We start from the raw sequence: 17686 nt of genomic DNA on the forward strand, positions 1-17686 counted from the left end.
GGAGCGGCTAGGCCCGTGAGCCATGGCCGCTGAGCGTGCGTATCCGGAGCCTGTGCTCTGCAACGGGAGAGGCCACAACAGTGAGAGGCCTGTGTACCAGGAAAAAAAAAAAAAATCTTCCAGCAAGCAAAAGTCCAGGACCAGATGGCTTCACAGGTGAATTCTATCAAACATTTAGGGATGAGCTAACACCCATCCTTCTCAAACTCTTCCAAAAAATTGCAGAGGAAGGAACACTGCCAAACTCATTCTGTGAGGCCACCATCACCCTGATACCAAAACCAGACAGAGCTACTACAAAACAAGAAAATTACAGACCAATATCACTGATGAATATAGATGCAAAAATCCTCAACAAAATACTCGCAAACAGAATCCAGCAACACATTAAAAGGATCATACACCATGATCAAGTGGGATTTATCTGAGGGATGCAAGGATTCTTCAGTATACGCAAATTAATCAATGTGATACACCATATTAACAAATTGATGAATAAAAACCATATGATCTTCTCAATAGATGCAGAAAAAACTTTTGACAAAATTCAACACCCATCTATGATAAAAACTCTCCAGAAAGTGGGCATAGAGGGAACCTACCTCAATATAATAACATCCATATACGACAAACCCAAAGCCAACATCGTTCTCAAGGGTGAAAAACTGAAAACATTTCCTCTAAGATCAGGAACAATACAAGGTTGCCCACACTCACCGCTATTATTCAATAAAGTTTTGGAAGTTTTAGCCACAGCAGTCTGAGAAGAAAAAGGTATAAAAGGAATCCAAATCGGAAAAGAAGAAGTAAAACTGTCACTGTTTGCAGATGACATGATACTATACATAGAGAATCCTAAAGATGCTACCAGAAAACTACTAGAGCTAATCAATGAACTTGGTAAAGTTGCAGGATACAAAATTAATGCACAGACATCTCTTGCATTCCTATACACTAATGATGAAAAATCTGAAAGTGAGATTAAGGAAACACTCCCATTTACCACTGCAACAAAAAAGAATAAAACACCTAGGAATAAACCTACCTAAAGAGACAAAAGACCTGTATGCAGAAAACTACAAGACACTGATGAAAGAAATTAAAGATGATACCAACAGATGGAGAGATATACCATGTTCTTGGATTTGAAGAATCAACATTGTGAAAATGACTATACTACCCAAAGCAATCTACAGATTCAGTGCTATCCCTATCAAAGTGCCAATGGCATTTTTTTACAGAATTAGGAAAAGAAATCTTAAGATTTGTATGGAGGCACAAAAGACCCCGAATAGCCAAAGCAGTCTTGAGGGAAAAAAAACGGAGCTGGAGGAATCAGACTCCCTGACTTCAGACTATACTACAAAGCTACAGTAATCAAGACAATATGGTACTGGTACAGAAACAGAACCATAGATCAATGGAACAAGATAGAAAGCCCAGAGATAAACCCATGCACCTATGGTCAACTAATCTATGACAAAGGAGGCAAGGATATACAATAAGTGGTGCTGGGAAAACTGGACAGCTACATGTAAAAGAATGAAATTAGAGCACTCCCTAACAGCATACAGAAAAATAAACTCAAAATGGATTAGAGACCTAATTTTAAGAGCGGACACTGTAAAACTCTTAGAGGAAAACATAGGAAGAACACTCTGTGACATAAGTCACAGCAAGATCTTTTTTGATCCACCTGCTAGAGTAATGGAAATAAAAACAAAAATAAACAAATGGGACCTAATGAGACTTAAAAGCTTTTGCACAGCAAACGAAACCATAAACAAGACGAAAAGACAACCCTCAGAATGGGAGAAAATATTTGCAAATGAATCAGCGGACAAAGGATTAATCTCCAAAATATATAAACAGCTCATGCAGCTCAATATTAAAGAAACAAACAACCTAATCCAAAAATGGGCAGAAGACGTAAATAGACATTTCTCCACAGAGAAGGCATACAGATGGCCAAGAAGCACATGAAAAGTTGCTCAACATCACTAATTATTAGAGAAATGCAAATCAAAACTACAGTGAGGTATCACCTCACACCAGTTAGAATGGGCATCATCAGAAAATCTACAAACAACAAATGCTGGAGAGGGTGTGGAGAAAAGGGAACCCTCTTGCACTGTTGGTGGGAATGTAAATTGATACAGCCACTATGGAGAACAGTATGGAGGTTCCTTAAATATCTAAAAATAGAATTACCATATGATCCAGCAATCTCACTACTGGGCAAACACCCAGAGAAAACCATAATTCAAAAAGACACATGCACCCCAATGTTCATGGCAGCACTATTTACAATAACCAGGTCATGGAAGCAACCCAAATGCCCATCGACAGACGAACGGATAAAGAAGCAGTGGTACATATATACAATGGAATATTACTCAGCCATAAAAAGGAACGAAACTGGGTCATTTGTTGAGACGTGGATGGATCTAGAGACTGTCATACAGAGTGAAGTAAGTCAGAGAAAAACACATATCGTATATTAATGTACATATGTGGAACCTAGAAAAATGGTACAGATGAACCAGTTTGCAGGGCAGAAATAGAGACACAGATGTAGAGAACAAATGTATGGACACCAGGTGGGGAAAGCGGTGGTGGTGGTGGTGGTGGTGGATGAATTGGGCGATCGGGATTGACATGTATACACTGATGTGTTAAAATTGATGACTAATAAGAACCTGCTGTATAAAAAAATAAATAAAAACTTAAAAAAAACAAAACTAGTACTAAAATTTCTTTGGGTTATTTGTATGGAAATATGTTAATATAAATGTTTCAGACATACATGAAATTCCTAAGAATCTTATATGTTCTGGTATAATGTTATAAGTCATAATTCTAGTTAGTATTTTAAAATGTATATCTCAGAAATAACTAAAAAAAATAAAAATAAAAATAACTGATTAGCTCTTCCTAATGCACCCTCTCACTAGAGATCCATGGAGACATAAAAAGGATAAAAACTTGCAATAAATTTGGAAACTAGTGTCTGTAGTTAACCTATTCGGTAATCTGAAATGAGTTTCTACTTATCGTAAGGATAATGGAAATAGATTTAAAACTGGAATTGCTAGTTCAGTCTTGTATTGTAGCGTCTGAAAATTTTGGGTAGGAAAACCTTTTGCTTTTTTACTCATTGTCTTAACATCTGGTACAGAAATGCACATCTTCTTTTACTCATTAATTCCACTTACAGAAATTTGCCTTTTACTCATGTCACATAACTATTCAAGTTTATTAGTATGAAGATGTTTATTGCAGCATTTTTATGACAGGGAAAAACTGGAAGCAATATGAATGTCCATCAGGAGGGGATTGGTTAAGTAGATTGGTTCATTATATACGACACTCTACACAGTAAATATTGATGTAATTCTATATGCATTAAAGAAACCTGATATATTATTAAACTAAAAAGGCATGTTAGAGAATATTATATATAGTTTGATCCCATTTATGTAAAATAATAGATAAACTGACATATATTTAAATATAGAGAGAAAATGCATTTTCAGTGGTGGTTATTTCTGGGAACTAGAAAGGAAAAGCAGTAAGGTGTTTTTTATTTCTTGCTTTATACATTGTATAGTATTTTTGTTTTCTAAGAGACATATTTTCAAAACTGAAAAAGGGGGACTTCCGTGGTGGCGCAGCGGTTAAGAATCCACCTGCCACTGCAGGCAACATGGGTTCGAGCCCTGGTCTGGCAAGATCCCACATGCCGCGGAGCAACTAAGCTCGTACGCCACAACTACTGAGCCCGTGCACCTAGGGCCCGTGCTCCGCAACAAAGAGAAGCCACCGCAATGAGAAACCTGTGCACCGCGACGAAGAGTAGTCCCCGCTCACTGCAACTGGAGAAAGCCTGTGCCCAGCAATGAAGACCCAACACAGCCATAAATAAATAAATAAATAAATAAATAAGTAAATATATTTGTTTATTTTTAAACAAATTGAAAAAGAAAGAAAAGCATAAGGTCTCTGTGACAGATTGTTTTTAAAAGTCATTCCCTTCCCCATATCCATGCCCATGAGTCATCCCCCTCTCACACTGACGCTGGGCTTGGCCATGAGATTTGTTTTGCCTAATGGGACAGTGCAAAGATGATGGAAAGTCTTAAAAAGAAAAATGCATATCTGAGCTGCCCTCCCTTTTGCTGCTGTTGGGATCCTTGCAACCACCTCATGTAAATGGACCCAAGCTAGCCTGTTAGATGATGAGAAACATGTGACCCAGCACCTTAGCTGCCAGCCAGGCTAAACATTCAAGGGAGGCCATCCACTACTAGCTGTCCACAGTTGCATGAGTGAGATAAGAAGTGTACCATGATGTAATCAATGCGTATTTATTATTCCTTTATAACACAAATGGCTTTTGAGAGTACAACGCTCTCAGGATTTCATTGACTCTGTCTGTTTGATTCAGGTTAGCTTCCACATACCAATAGCCATGCCCACAATATTTCGAGACACTCCCCTCTCTCTCTTCTAGACTCTTTTACAGGTAACCTTGAGCTTATCAGCCTTCTACAAGACAGCCAAATCCTTAGATTCTTTCCCCAGATCTATTTTGTCCCCCTGAAAGAATGTACTTGGCGCCACTTTCATAAATTTCTTCACAGGCTTTAATGAAGAGGCTTTGCCCTGGGGATGAGACTGTCTAGGTGCTGCTTATAGCTAGCATTTCTCAACTGGGTCTTTTACATTTATGCATTAGAAATTGTTGTATTTTTCAATCTTGAAAGTTCTGGAATTTGTGGATTTCCTCTTTTCCTTTTCAGCCCTGCTCGCAGCTAGTTCTTTTTTGAGTTCATCTCTTTCTCATATTTTGTTACGTGTGCCTAATAGCATACTGTTTCCTGGCTTATTTGTATAAATCCACAAGTTCATTAGTCACATTATCTACTTTCCAAGTTATTGCAGGCAAATGCAGTTTTGCCACTGTATTATATGACAGCCTTCAGTAACAGTTACTTGACACTCAGTCTCAATGCCAGTGTCACATAATGTATTTCTTAGGACAGTAACCTACTCCTGGTACCGGTTTCTCTACTGGCTTTTCCTGTAATAACTCTACTAGCTGCTATAATAACTCCAACATTTTAGTACCTTACTATAGTAGAAATTTATTTCCGGCTCCCATGTTAGTTACCAGTTCTGAGGTTCCATTAAATGTGCCTTCTGTGTTCCAGGCTGAGGAGCAGCCCTATCTTGGTCTTAGGTCAGAGGGAAAAGTAAAAGTGCTGAACCATGTAATACCTCTTAAATCTTCTTCTCAGACATGTGGTAGATAACTTATATTTCATTGGCCAAAGCAAGTTAAATGGCCAGGCCCAAGGACAAGGATATATAGTTTCACTTATAGGGAGGGGGTAGAATAGTTGAGAACAACAATACCACCTGCACATCCACTTCTAGATTTATTCCCTAAAGCAATGTTTTTCCAAGTGCTGAGTTCTTAGCTGAAGACAAACATGTGGAAGTTATCGGTATATAAGTGAGTATGAATACGAGCACCCAGAAAGAAGGGAGATAGTGCTAGAAACCTCCTGGGAGAGGCATCTGCAGAGGAGCCTACAAATGAGCTGTCAGAGGTAGGAGAGAAGAACAGGAAAGAATGTGTACTGGACCCCCGTAATAGAACTATTTCTGCCCTAAAAAATGTAACTTTTTTTTTTTTTAAGGAAAGCCTGAATGCAAGTGCTTTAAATCCATCCAGTTTGTATCATCATAAGACTCAATTTCCAAGTAGCATACGAGTTTTAAAATTAATATATGTTTACTTGTCATTACAGAGATTTGCCACAATATGGGCAGAAGCAGTGGCAGTCTTATTTTGGAAGAACTTTTGATGTTTACACCAAACTCTGGAAGTTCCAGCAGCAGCACCGGTAAAGGATTTTTACAGTTAAAGGAGAGTGAGGGTCCATTTTTTATTAGGAACAGTTTGACTAATATATACCACCGCAGTGCTTTTTATCTCTTCGTGTATCTTAATATATTTCATCTTTGTGACCCAAATGAAAGCAAACTGATTTTTCCCCATTTATTTAAGGTTTTCAAATGTAAATACTATTTGATTTTTAAAGACAATATTATCTGAAATGGTGCAGATTAACTCTAACATGGATAGGCAGATTCATGGTTTCATTCTAAAAATAGATGTTGTTTTTTGGGCAAAGCTATTTGGCGGGGGTGGGGGGGGTTGCTTCTAATTTTCATGCATGTAGCTCAAAGAAATTTGTTTTTATATTTCAACTTACTTTAAATAGACATTTTATAAATGCTTTTTGAATTTAATTGAATGATTATGTTGAAATCTCATGAAAAATTCATGAATTTCAATTTATGTATTCAAAATTTCATGATGAATTGGGTGATACTTTATCCTATTAAATTAACAGATTTGGTTATTTTTGAAATTTATATTCTCTTCTTTCTATTTTCTTATTTCCTATGTAAAACAGACAAGTCTTGGATAATCGGTATGGCTTGAAGCGGTGGCAAATAGGGGAAATTGCTTCTAAGATTGGGCAGCTATACTACCATTATTAGTAAGTGAATTGCAAATGGAAAACATAAAGCGTTGTCCTGATTTGAACACAGCATGCAGAAGTATACATCGATACATACCTGGTAGGAGGGAAAACTGAGGAGTTACAAATGAAATCCTAAAAGTTCAGATCATATTGATCAAGACAGCATTTTTAAATGCCCTTCCATAATCAAAGTGACATTATTTGTTTCAGAGGCTCACCTTCCACACAGTTCGTTTGGTCAGGCTCATTTGTAAACTTAAAGGAGTATGATCTTGGTTTTAGATAAAAGATAAATACTAAATGAATTTTTTGGTTCTTAATGGCTTCACCTGAATCTTGATACCGTACAGAGACATATCATAACTGGTATGTTTGAAGGAGTGGTTTTCAGGAGGATACCTTAAAGCTCATCCTCATATATGTCTAAAAGGTTACATGAAGTCAATAAAGATACTTTAAATTGTATCCTTAGTGCAATATCATCTGTATAGTCCCACCCATGAGTCAAGGAAAGAAGAGAGCTCCTTTTAGGATCTAAATATCTCATTATCATTAAGTGATACCAGGTGTTTCATAAAAAGGCTTGGACCATTTATAGTTTAATAGGCCAGAAAATTCCTTCCTTTCCCTGTCTTTTGGCATGCCACCCAGATTCCCATCATTAAAATCACCTTCCCTGGTAGAATATTTTCTTAAGAAATCCCTTATAACACTACAAATGTTATTGTATGTCAACTATACTCCAATTAAAAAAACAAACTAGAAATGTTAAACAGAAAATCCAACTCACCAGCATCCTATGAAGATTAATATGGATTAGTCCATTTCTGAGTCCTCTGAGAAAAAACTAAAGAAATGAGCCAAAGGACAAATTACTATATGAATTTGGGGAAGGTCATGAAAGACCTGGTCCCAGGTGGGAAGATTTAACTGAGTGGAAGGCTGTTTGGAGAGGCCCTTTGAAGAATGAGAATAATGTGTACTCTGGGTTGCCATCAAAAAAGGCTTGGGAGCGGCGGGGAGGTGTTTTTTTTAATTATCGTTACTATTCTTTTTATACATTTTAAGGGTGATATGATTATTGCTTTGCTGACTCAAATTTAGGATAGTCATTCCCATCCCCTGGAGTAGAGGAAGAGAGGAATAATGGAACAAGTATTTATCATGGTGAAGAGATTGAGATCCTGTCAAATGTAAAGAGTTTCTTTTTCTTCTCATAGCCTGCGCACATCAGAGACCAGCTATCTGAATGAAGCTTTCTCCTTCTATTCTGCAATCAGACAAAGATCATATTATTCTCAAGTCAATAAAGAGGACAGGTATGCACCTACCATTTTCAGAAAGAAGAAGATAAAGCACTCAGCATTTTTAGTCTGTGGAAATTATGCAGAAAATCACACATTTATTTATAACTTTAATTTATTTAATGGGATTTATTGAGTGCCTGCTATATGCTAGACCTTCTTAAGCATACGGAGATGTGTTACCTAAAAACAATAAATATTACAGATGTTGTAACAGATGTCACAGTACCAGGGTAGAGTCAGAGCACAAAGGAAGGGTGGATTATTTCTTTATGAGAGATTGCGGTTACACGAAGTTTCATAGAAAAGAAACAACTCCAAAATGAGGCTTAGCTGATACCTTTGTTCTGTTTAGCCTGTGTCATCTTAGTTCGTATACATTCAAAACCCTGTTGACAACTGTCATATAGGACTAAAGAAAAGGCTGTAATGCTGTTTGAGTTTTCTTTATAAATCCAATACCATTTTGCAGTTGTGTAGCTCCACTGTTAGGGAAAAAAATCATGTAGAAGTTATTCATCCCCAATAGTAATCTGTTGAGCACTTATTATGTATCTCGCAGTGTGGTCAATGCTAGGGTGAGAGAAGGAAAATGAAAAGAGGCCGGGCAAGTGTACTCTTTCCCTTTTAATATTTATTTATTTTTATTTCTTTATTTTCTTTATCTTTTTGGCTGTGTCAGGTCTTAGTTTCAGCACGCGAGATCTTCATTGAGGCAAGCGGGATCTTTCATTGTGGTGCGCGGGCTCTTCTTGTGGCACGTGGGCTTCTCTCTAGTTGTGGCATGTGGGTTCCAGGGCGTGTGGGCACTGTAACTGTGGTGCGCGGGCTCCAGAGCACATGGGCTCTGTAGTTTGCAGTGTGCGGGCTCTCTTGTTGAGACGCATAAGCTCAGTAGTTGTGGCACGGGCTTAGTTGCCCCACGGCATGCGGGATCTTAGTTCCCCGGACGAGGGATTGAACCCGTGTCCCCTGCATTGGCAGATGGTTTCTTTACCACTGGACCACCAGGGAAATCCCTCTCTTTTCCTTTTAGATGATTACCTTTTCATGGGTGTCCCAGACATATTTGGAGTACAGGTAGATTCCAGATGAGAAAGTAATTATTGAAATAATCAGGGATCTGCTGGAGAATCTTTATTGCTAGCATTCCAGGAATTGTTGGAATATCTGAAAGTTCTTTCTACTCTCAGCAACAGAACTCACAGTTGTTATATAAGTGGAAAGATTATATTCTCTTAGAAATAGAAGAAAACATAGTTTTTACCTATTTTTCTAGAGAACACTTTGTGGTTGGCTACCATAAGCTTTCCAGCTAAACAGCAACATTTTGGGGAAAGCCCCACTCTTGTAAATCCCCTTCATTCCCTTGCAAATCTTGTTCACACTTGTCTAAAGGAGTTTGCTTGAAACAAGTGAGGTGTGTGGATGCTGAAGTCTACATTTTTCCCCCAAGACTTTTTGGCCTTACTTCCTCCTTCTATCAGGAAGTTCCATCAATTACTATCCTTTCAGATTTTCTTATGGTTTGCTTCAGATACTTTCACTATAGATGTATTTCCTCCAACTTCCCCTTTTTTTTGCATTCATGTTGTACAATTTGTCTGAATTCTTGGTGAGATAAATTATATCCCTAAAAAAATGCAAAAGGGCTATGTAACACTTTATGAGTATGAAAAATACATATAAGCAAAGAACTATTTTAAGCAATAGTAAAATACCTTATATAGTTCACTTTTCCGCATTTTCTAATTTGCCAAAAGGGAAATTGGCCTTAGGTCCCTTGGCTTAAAACCCAACAGTCTGACTTACTAAAATCATTTTCTACACTAATAGCAAACACCACATATGAATTGTTTTCCTGTGCTGCCTCCTAGAGCAGGGTAGACGAACAGAGGTGGGATTATTTGGAACCAGGATGACAAAATCTCTTGCCTTAGGCCACTAACATAGCATCAAAGGACAGTCCAGTCTGTGAAATCTTGACCTTGTTCCCTGTACCTTAGGAAAGATTTTGTTCAGTTGGTAAGTTGTTTGTTTCTCAGTTCATCGAGGGCAAGGGGGCCAGTCAAGGTAGCAGTTGGCAGCAGCTGCTAAAATCAACAGCTGGTAGATTAAACCTGAGTAAGAAAGTATTCCACAATTTCACAGTAGCTTTAAAAAGCAAAAATCTCTCCTCCAAAGGCCAAGTTCTCTCTGCATTGTCTCAGTACCTAAGGACTGTGTCAAAGCCAGGAGGAATGGTATGTTCCAACAATTACCAAGGTGACTGCCTATCACCAAACATACACAACTCTCAGCATGTCCTAATTCCATGGCCCATCGTGTTTGGCGGAGAAGACAATAGCACATAATCACTTGTCCTAGAAGCTGCAAACCCTGATGGTTGTAAATGACTAAGGCTGAATCTGGTCAGTTAGATCCTGAGAAGGTGAAGTTTCCAAGCACACAGAGGCTGGGGGGAGATATTTCAGTTAGCCACCCAGAAAAACAGTTTCTCAGGCAGGTGTGTCAAGAGTCGGCATCTTACAAGTAGTGGTCCTAACAGGTTAGACGAGGCGGCAGTTATGGAGTGCCAGAAGAACTTTGCCAAAGAAAATCATGTCACCTCTAGTGGTGACAGTACTGAAGTTTTTACTTTTTTTTGCGGTACGCGGACCTCTCACTCTTGTGGCCTCTCCCGTTGCGGAGCACAGGCTCCGGACGCACAGGCTCAGCGGCCATGGCTTATGGGCCTAGCCGCTCCGCAGCATGTGGGATCTTCCCAGACCGGGGCATGAATCCGTGTCCCCTGCATTGGCAGGCGGACTCTCAACCACTGCGCCACCAGGGAAGCCCTGAAATTTTTATTTTTTATTTTCTTAATTTACTTATTTTATTTTTGGCTGCATTGGGTTTTGTTGCTGTGCACAGGCTTTCTCTAGTTGCAGTGAGCAGGGCTACTGTTCGTTGCGGTGCGCAGGCTTCTCATTGCGGTGGCTTCTCCTGTTGTGGAGCATGGGCTCTAGGCACGCGGGCTCCAGTAGTTGTGGCTTGCGGGTTCTAGACTACAGGCTCAAGTAGTTGTGATGCACAGGCTTAGTTGCTCCATGGCATGTGGGATCTTCCCGGACCAGGGCTCAAACCCATGTCCCCTGCATTGGCAGGCGGATTCTTTTTGTTTGTTTGTGTGTTAGTTTCTGCTCTATAACAAACTGAATCAGCTATACATATACATATATCCCCATATCTCCTCCCTGTTGTGTGTCCCTCCCACCCTCCCTATCCCACCCGTCTAGGTGATCACAAAGCACCGAGCTGATCTCCCTGTGCTATATGGCTGCTTCCCACTAGTTATCTGTTTTACATTTGGTAGTGTATATGTGTCCATGCCACTCTCTCACTTCGTCCCAGCTTACCCTTCCCCCTCCCCGTGTCCTCAAGTCCATTCTCTACATCTGCGTCTTTATTCCTGTCCTACACCTAGGTTCTTCAGAACCATTTTTTGTTTTTAGATTCCATATATATGTGTTAGCATACCGTATATGTTTTTCTCTTTCTGACTTACTTCACTCTGTATGACAGACTCTACGTCCATCCACCTCACTACAAATAACTCAATTTTGTTTCTTTTTATGGCTGAGTAATATTCCATTGTATATATGTGCCACATCTTCTTTATCCATTCATCTGTTGATGGACACTTAGGTTGCTTCCAAGTCCTGGCTATTGTAAATAGAGCTCGCAGGTTAGTTCTTAACCACTGTGCCACCAGGGAAGCCCTGAAGTTTTTAATAGTGGAAAATGTGAATCTAAACTTGAAGACTTTGACGCCTCCCAGTCGTGAGCTTCACAGGATGACTTCTTCTGCAGCAGGCAGAAGGCTGTGGGTCATTATTCAGGTTTTCAGGCTTGATAGGATAGCCTCTCATGTGTATGAGTGGATAGCAGTTCAACACAGTGGTTTCCAAAGTCGAATGCCTCCTCACTTCATATGCTAACTATGGCCTGGTTTTGTACTGTCTGGTAGCTTAGAATCCTTTTTACGTTTTTAAAGGTTGTGAAAAAAAAGTTAAATATGCTATAGACACCATATTTGGCCTGCAATACCTAAAATATTTAATGTCTGGCCATTTATAGAAAGTTTGCCAATCCCTGGTTCAGTATATGTTCATGTAGTCTGTGTTACATGATTGTATAATTTATCATATAGTTTCATAGAACCTGTTTTTTTCTCAAAAAATTAATGGAATTGTCTTATTAATATTTTAAGTATGAATTGACATCAACCTCCTACAAATTTTCCTTCCGTTTTGAATTCCACTTCTGACAGTGTGTCAGCCTAGATAATCTAAAATAGTGTCTTCAAAACACCTAGAAGGGGGCTTCCCTGGTGGCGCAGTGGTTGAGAGTCCACCTGCCGATGCAGGGGACACGGGTTCGTGCCCCAGTCCGGGAAGATCCCACATGCTGCGGAGCAGCTGGGCCCGTGAGCCATGGCCGCTGAGCCTGCGCGTCCAAAACACCTAGAAGTACTGGCTAAAAAGGAGCAACCATTGCAGGACTTCCCTGGTGGTGCAGCGGTTAAGAATCCGGCTGCCAGTGCAGGGGACATGGGTTTAATCCGTGGTCTGGGAAGATCCCACATGCCACAGAGCAACTAAGCCTGTGTGCTACAACTACTGAAGCCTGTGCGCCTAGAGCCCGTGCTCTGCAACAAAGAGTAGCCACTGCAATGAGAAGCCTGTGCATCTCAGCAAAGAGTGGCCCCTGCTCGCCGCAAGTAGAGAAAGCCCATACGCAGCAACGTAAACCCAATGCAGCCAAAAATAAATAAATAAAATAAATAAATTTGGGGCTTCCCTCATGGTGCAGTGGTTGAGAATCTGCCTGCCGGTGCAGCGGACACGGGTTCCATCCCTGGTCCAGGAAGATCCTGCATGCTGCGGAGCAGCTAAGCCCATGCGCCACAACTACTGAGCCTGCTCTCTAGAGCCCGCGAGCCACAACTACTGAAGCCCGCGTGCCTAGAGCCCATGCTCCGCAACAAGAGAAGCCACCACAATGAAAAGCCCGCATACCGCAACGAAGAGTAGCCCCCGCTCGCTGCAACCAGACAAAAGCCTGTGCGTAGCAGTGAAGACCCAACACAGCCAGAAACAATAAATAAATTAAATAAAAATAAATAAAAATTTTAAAATAAATAAATTTATTTTAAAAAAAGGATCAACCATCCCTTTAAATGGAAAGCTTAGCTGTCAAGAACGTGAGGGAAATCCCCAGGTCATTAACCCTCTGACCAGTGCTATGACAGCCTGGCAGGAGCATGGTTGGTTTTGGTGACATAAAGGAACTTCTAAGGATTTCTTCAGGAAGAGGAAAATTGAAACTAAAAGGAAGGGATGATATACAAGGATTCATGAGAAAAAATTATCCCCTTGCTTCCTAAGGAAGCATGGACTTTATAAGACAGTAATCATCTTAATAATGGCTAATTGAGGTTATTAAGATAAAATGGTGCCAAATCCTGGAAAACAACATGAAAGAAGGGAGAAAATAAAGAATTCAACCATACTAGTAAGCTCCATTTATTGTTCAGAGGAAGCTTAGAGTAAGTAAAGTTTGTTTATTAAAATATTAAGAAAAATATTTTTTTTTGTTTGTTTGTTTGTTTTTTTTTTGTTTTTGTGGTACGCGGGCCTCTCACTGTTGTGGCCTCTCCCGTTGCGGAGCACAGGCTCCGGACGTGCAGGCTCGGCAGCCATGGCTCACGGGCCCAGCCGCTCCGCGGCATGTGGGATCTTCCCGGATCGGGGCATGAACCCGTGTCCCCTGCATCAGCAGGCGGACTCTCAACCACTGCGCCACCAGGGAAGCCCAAGAAAAATATTTTTAAGGAACATAAGGAGAAGGTGTAAATTCAAAACAGGTAGAAGGGGGAGGAAAGTGAATTATGATCATTACAGTAAAAAGTACGAAAGGAATATATATGAAAAAAAGTATAATTACAGCACGAAATAATAAAGTAGAAACAAGTCCAAGTACATTGGTAATCATAGTCAATGAAAGTGATCTAAACTTCCTAGGGAAAAGTCAGAGATTATCAGTATGCCTTTTTAAGAAAAATTCAGTAATATACTATCTACAAGAGGCCGTCCAAAGATATAACGTACATAGCAAAAGACAAATGAGACAGATACTAAGGGGAAGAAATGCTGCTCTATTTATGTATACATTATTTATATTTAAGGCAGAAAATATTATTAAGAATGGAGCTTTACTTCATAATGATAAAAGGAACAACTCAGGAAAATAAAAAATTTCTAAACTTGTATATGCCCAGTAATGTAACATAATAATAAAGCAAAAAGTGGCATATTTTCAGGGAGAATTGATAAATGGTCACATGTATTGTACATGGAGATTTTTAATATAACATTTAATTATGTGTCAAGAAGATAAGCAACTATAAGATTTGAGTAACATAATTGAAAACTTGTTCTAATGTGCATGAAAGTGCATACGACAATAAGCGAATGCACATAATTTTCAAGCTTATATGAAACTTTTGGGAAGTTGACTTATATTTGCCACAAAAAAATGTTTCAATAATTTTTCAAGTATACATTGTCTAACGGTGGTTCAATTCCATTAAAAATTAAGAGCGAGACACAGTTTAAAAAAATCATTATGTTAATCAGTAGACACATTTCTAAATAATTCATGGGTCAAAGAGGAATTTAAAAAATTTTTATTACGGAAAATGCGAAACATATACAAAAAATATATCGTTGTAAGGTTTTTTATTTGCAATGCAGGATGTGGAAAACAGGAAGTAGAAATTGGAAATGTCCGGTTTGAATTGATAAGGGATAAATATATATATGTATTTTTGGCTACACTGTGAGGCTTGAGGGATATTAGTTCCCTGACCAGGGATGGAACCCAGGCCCTCAGCAGTGAGAGCTCAGAGTCCTAACCACTGGACCGCCAGGGAATTCCAGATAAGGGATAAATATTAAGGGTCAGGCGTGAAGAGGTGTAATATAGATTGTAAATAGCCTTTAATAAGTTAAGGACGTGTGTTGCTATTCCTAGCAATCACGAAAATAACAGTAATGAAGCAGTATAAATACGAAACTGATAGAGGATATAAAATAGAATACTAAAATATATTTGATTAGCTGAAAAGAAAGCAAGGAGGGAGCAGTAGAGGACCACAAACACAGAAGGGGCAAGTAGAAAACAAATAGCAGGGTGAGAGTTGCAAACTCAGCCAAGGCAACAATAAGGCTAAATGTAAATGGTCTGAGTTCCTGAGTATACAGGGCAGAGATTGTCAAAGTGGATAAAAAAGCAAGGCCTAACTATATACTGTCTACAAAAGATGCGTTACCATGAAAAGACACAGGTACTTGAAAGTAGAGGGATAGGAAAAGATATGGCATACAAATAGTAAGCATAAGAAAACTGGCTTGATTGTATTAACGTTAGAAAAATAAGATTTCAAAACAAAGACTGATCTTCCTAGAAGTCTTTTTGCCTCATATTTTCCTGACTGTTGTCTTCTCATCTTTTTTTAATTAAAAAATTGATTTATTTATTTTTGTCTGCGGTCTTCGTTGCTGCGCACAGCCTTTCTCTAGTTGTGGCGAGCAGGGGCTACTCTTAATTGTGGTGCATGGGCTTCTCATTGCAGTGACTTCTCTTTTTTTTTTTTTTCCGGTTGCGGGCCTCTCACTGTTGTGGCCTCTCCCGTTGCGGAGCACAGGCTCCGCGGCCATGGCTCACGGGCCCAGACGCTCTGCGGCACGTGGGAGCTTCCCGGACTGGGGCACAAACCCATGTCCCCTGCATCAGCAGGCAGACTCTCAACCACTGCGCCACCAGGGAAGCCCTTAATTTTTTTTATTGGGGTGTAGTTGTTTTACAGTGTTGTGTTAGTTTCTACTGTAACGTCTTCCGTATAGTCTTAACTTAAACATTACTCTCACTAAGATGCCTTCTCTCACCCAAGATCCTGTCCTGTGGGCTCAAATTGTAATCATTGTAATATTTTGTAATATTACATCATTGTAATATTTATTCCAGTATTTTAAGTATTTATCCATCTCCTCTACATTTTAAGTACTTTTCTGTCTATAAGATCTGTGAGGGAAGGGACTGTGTCTATAGTTTTTTTTTTTTAAATCATTCTAATCTAGTACTTAGCATAGTGCCTGATGCATCTAAGTTTCAATAGATACTTCTTGAATGAATTTAATATATGAATGAACAATGTAATGAACCATTGAGTAAGAAATGTGTTAAAAGACTATAGGTTATATGAAGCAATGTTTATAACTGTGCAAAATAGTATCAAAAGAGTTTAAAAAGCTATCAGAAAGTTAGAAAAATCAAAAAGCATATTTTTTTAAATGTCATGAATGATTTTCCATTTTTCTACCATAGACCTGAGTTGGTAGTTAAGAAGCTACGATACTATGCAAGATTTATAGTAGTTTGTCTTCTTCTCAACAAAATGGATGTTGTAAAGGATCTGGTGAAGGTAAGTGTACTTTAAAATAATTAAAATCCTAATCTCTCATTTTCTATGGATAATTTTGTTTTTTAAAAATAGATTTAAGGTTAAAATAATTTTGATATATCTAAATCATTACAACTTTGAGAGTATGGTAACTTATGACAAGGGTAATGATAAAAAATTTTTCCAACTCTTCATATTTCAAATACACCAGAGATAATTGTCTTAATTTCTTACTTTTGTCCCCTCAGTTTATTTTACATTTCATCACCCATCAATGAATGGTTGGCAAATGCAAACAAAAGTTAAAATATTTGGTTTAAGAAAATAATTGAAAAGTTAGGTCAAGAAAAATGTTTTACAAAGGTGTGAATGAGTTTCGATTTTTCCTCCCTTTAGTATGTCTGCATCACTCTATCCTTCATTACCTCAGGTAATTAAGAGTTAACTGCATTCTAGATTCACTTAATATCTGTAATTATTGCATGCTACATTCTGGTTACACTCTGTATTCAGTTAGTGGTTTCAATGGCATACTTCTTGATTTTTTGGCGCTCGAGTATAACATGCTAGTTTTTGCTTTTTTTTTTATTGAATTATAGTTAATTTACAGTATTGTGTTATTTTCAGGTGTACAGCAAAGTGATTCAGTATAACATGCTAGTTTTGACAAGCCTTCTTCCTCCATCCCCAGTTACTAATAAGATTATTTCCAAAAGAAATAGTATGATATAAATACAAAGAATTTATATTTATTTTTTTTTAATGTTAAAATTTGGGGGGGTTTACCTTTAAGAGTTTCCTGTTAATAAAGTCATTGCTGATGTAGCACTGAGTAGGTATGGGTCACTGTGGATTTCTATGAAGATCTTATTGATGTGTTATCATTTTGGAGTTTTTGATTTTGAAACAAGCCCATGTAATTTTCACTCTGTTTTGGTTATAACTGGGACCGTATATTGATAATAATCAAATTTCTTAACTGTATCAGTTTCTGTCAGGAGTATGGTACAATATACAATGTATTTTTATGATTTTTTTTCTATAACCATTTCTCTTTGTGATATTGTAAAATCAGGAACTCTCGGATGAAATTGAAGATTATACTCACCGCTTTAATACTGAAGATCAAGTGGAATGGAACCTGGTGCTTCAAGAAGTAGCAGCTTTCATTGAGGTCAGTTCTTGACAAGAAAGGTTGTCATAATTATGTATGTAAATGCATACATATGTGGTATACTTTTTTACTATGTGTATATGTCAAAAAGAAGGAATAACTTCGTATATTGACATTTTGTCTTGGCCATCAACCACTTACT

At 38.5% G+C, this 17686-nt stretch overlaps 1 protein-coding gene across 6 annotated transcripts in view; it reads left to right on the forward strand.

Moving 5' to 3' along the window:
• Positions 1-17686, forward strand: part of SCAI (suppressor of cancer cell invasion) — a 137224-nt gene that overhangs the window by 83604 nt on the left and 35934 nt on the right. For all 6 annotated transcript variants that reach the window (XR_003432502.1, XM_027104881.1, XM_027104883.1 and 3 more), the window contains 5 exons: positions 5817-5912; positions 6489-6575; positions 7781-7879; positions 16295-16391; positions 17446-17544. Coding sequence is in view for 5 of the 6 variants with exons in the window: in XM_027104881.1 (XP_026960682.1) it covers positions 5817-5912; positions 6489-6575; positions 7781-7879; positions 16295-16391; positions 17446-17544 (478 nt within the window). In the remaining variant the exon portion in view is untranslated. The remainder of the gene's footprint in view (positions 1-5816; positions 5913-6488; positions 6576-7780; positions 7880-16294; positions 16392-17445; positions 17545-17686) is intronic.

The sequence above is a fragment of the Aethalodelphis obliquidens genome, unplaced genomic scaffold (assembly GCF_003676395.1).
Source record: "Aethalodelphis obliquidens isolate GAN/ISIS:26980383/991018 unplaced genomic scaffold, ASM367639v1 scaffold7, whole genome shotgun sequence".
Lineage (NCBI taxonomy): Eukaryota > Metazoa > Chordata > Mammalia > Artiodactyla > Delphinidae > Aethalodelphis > Aethalodelphis obliquidens.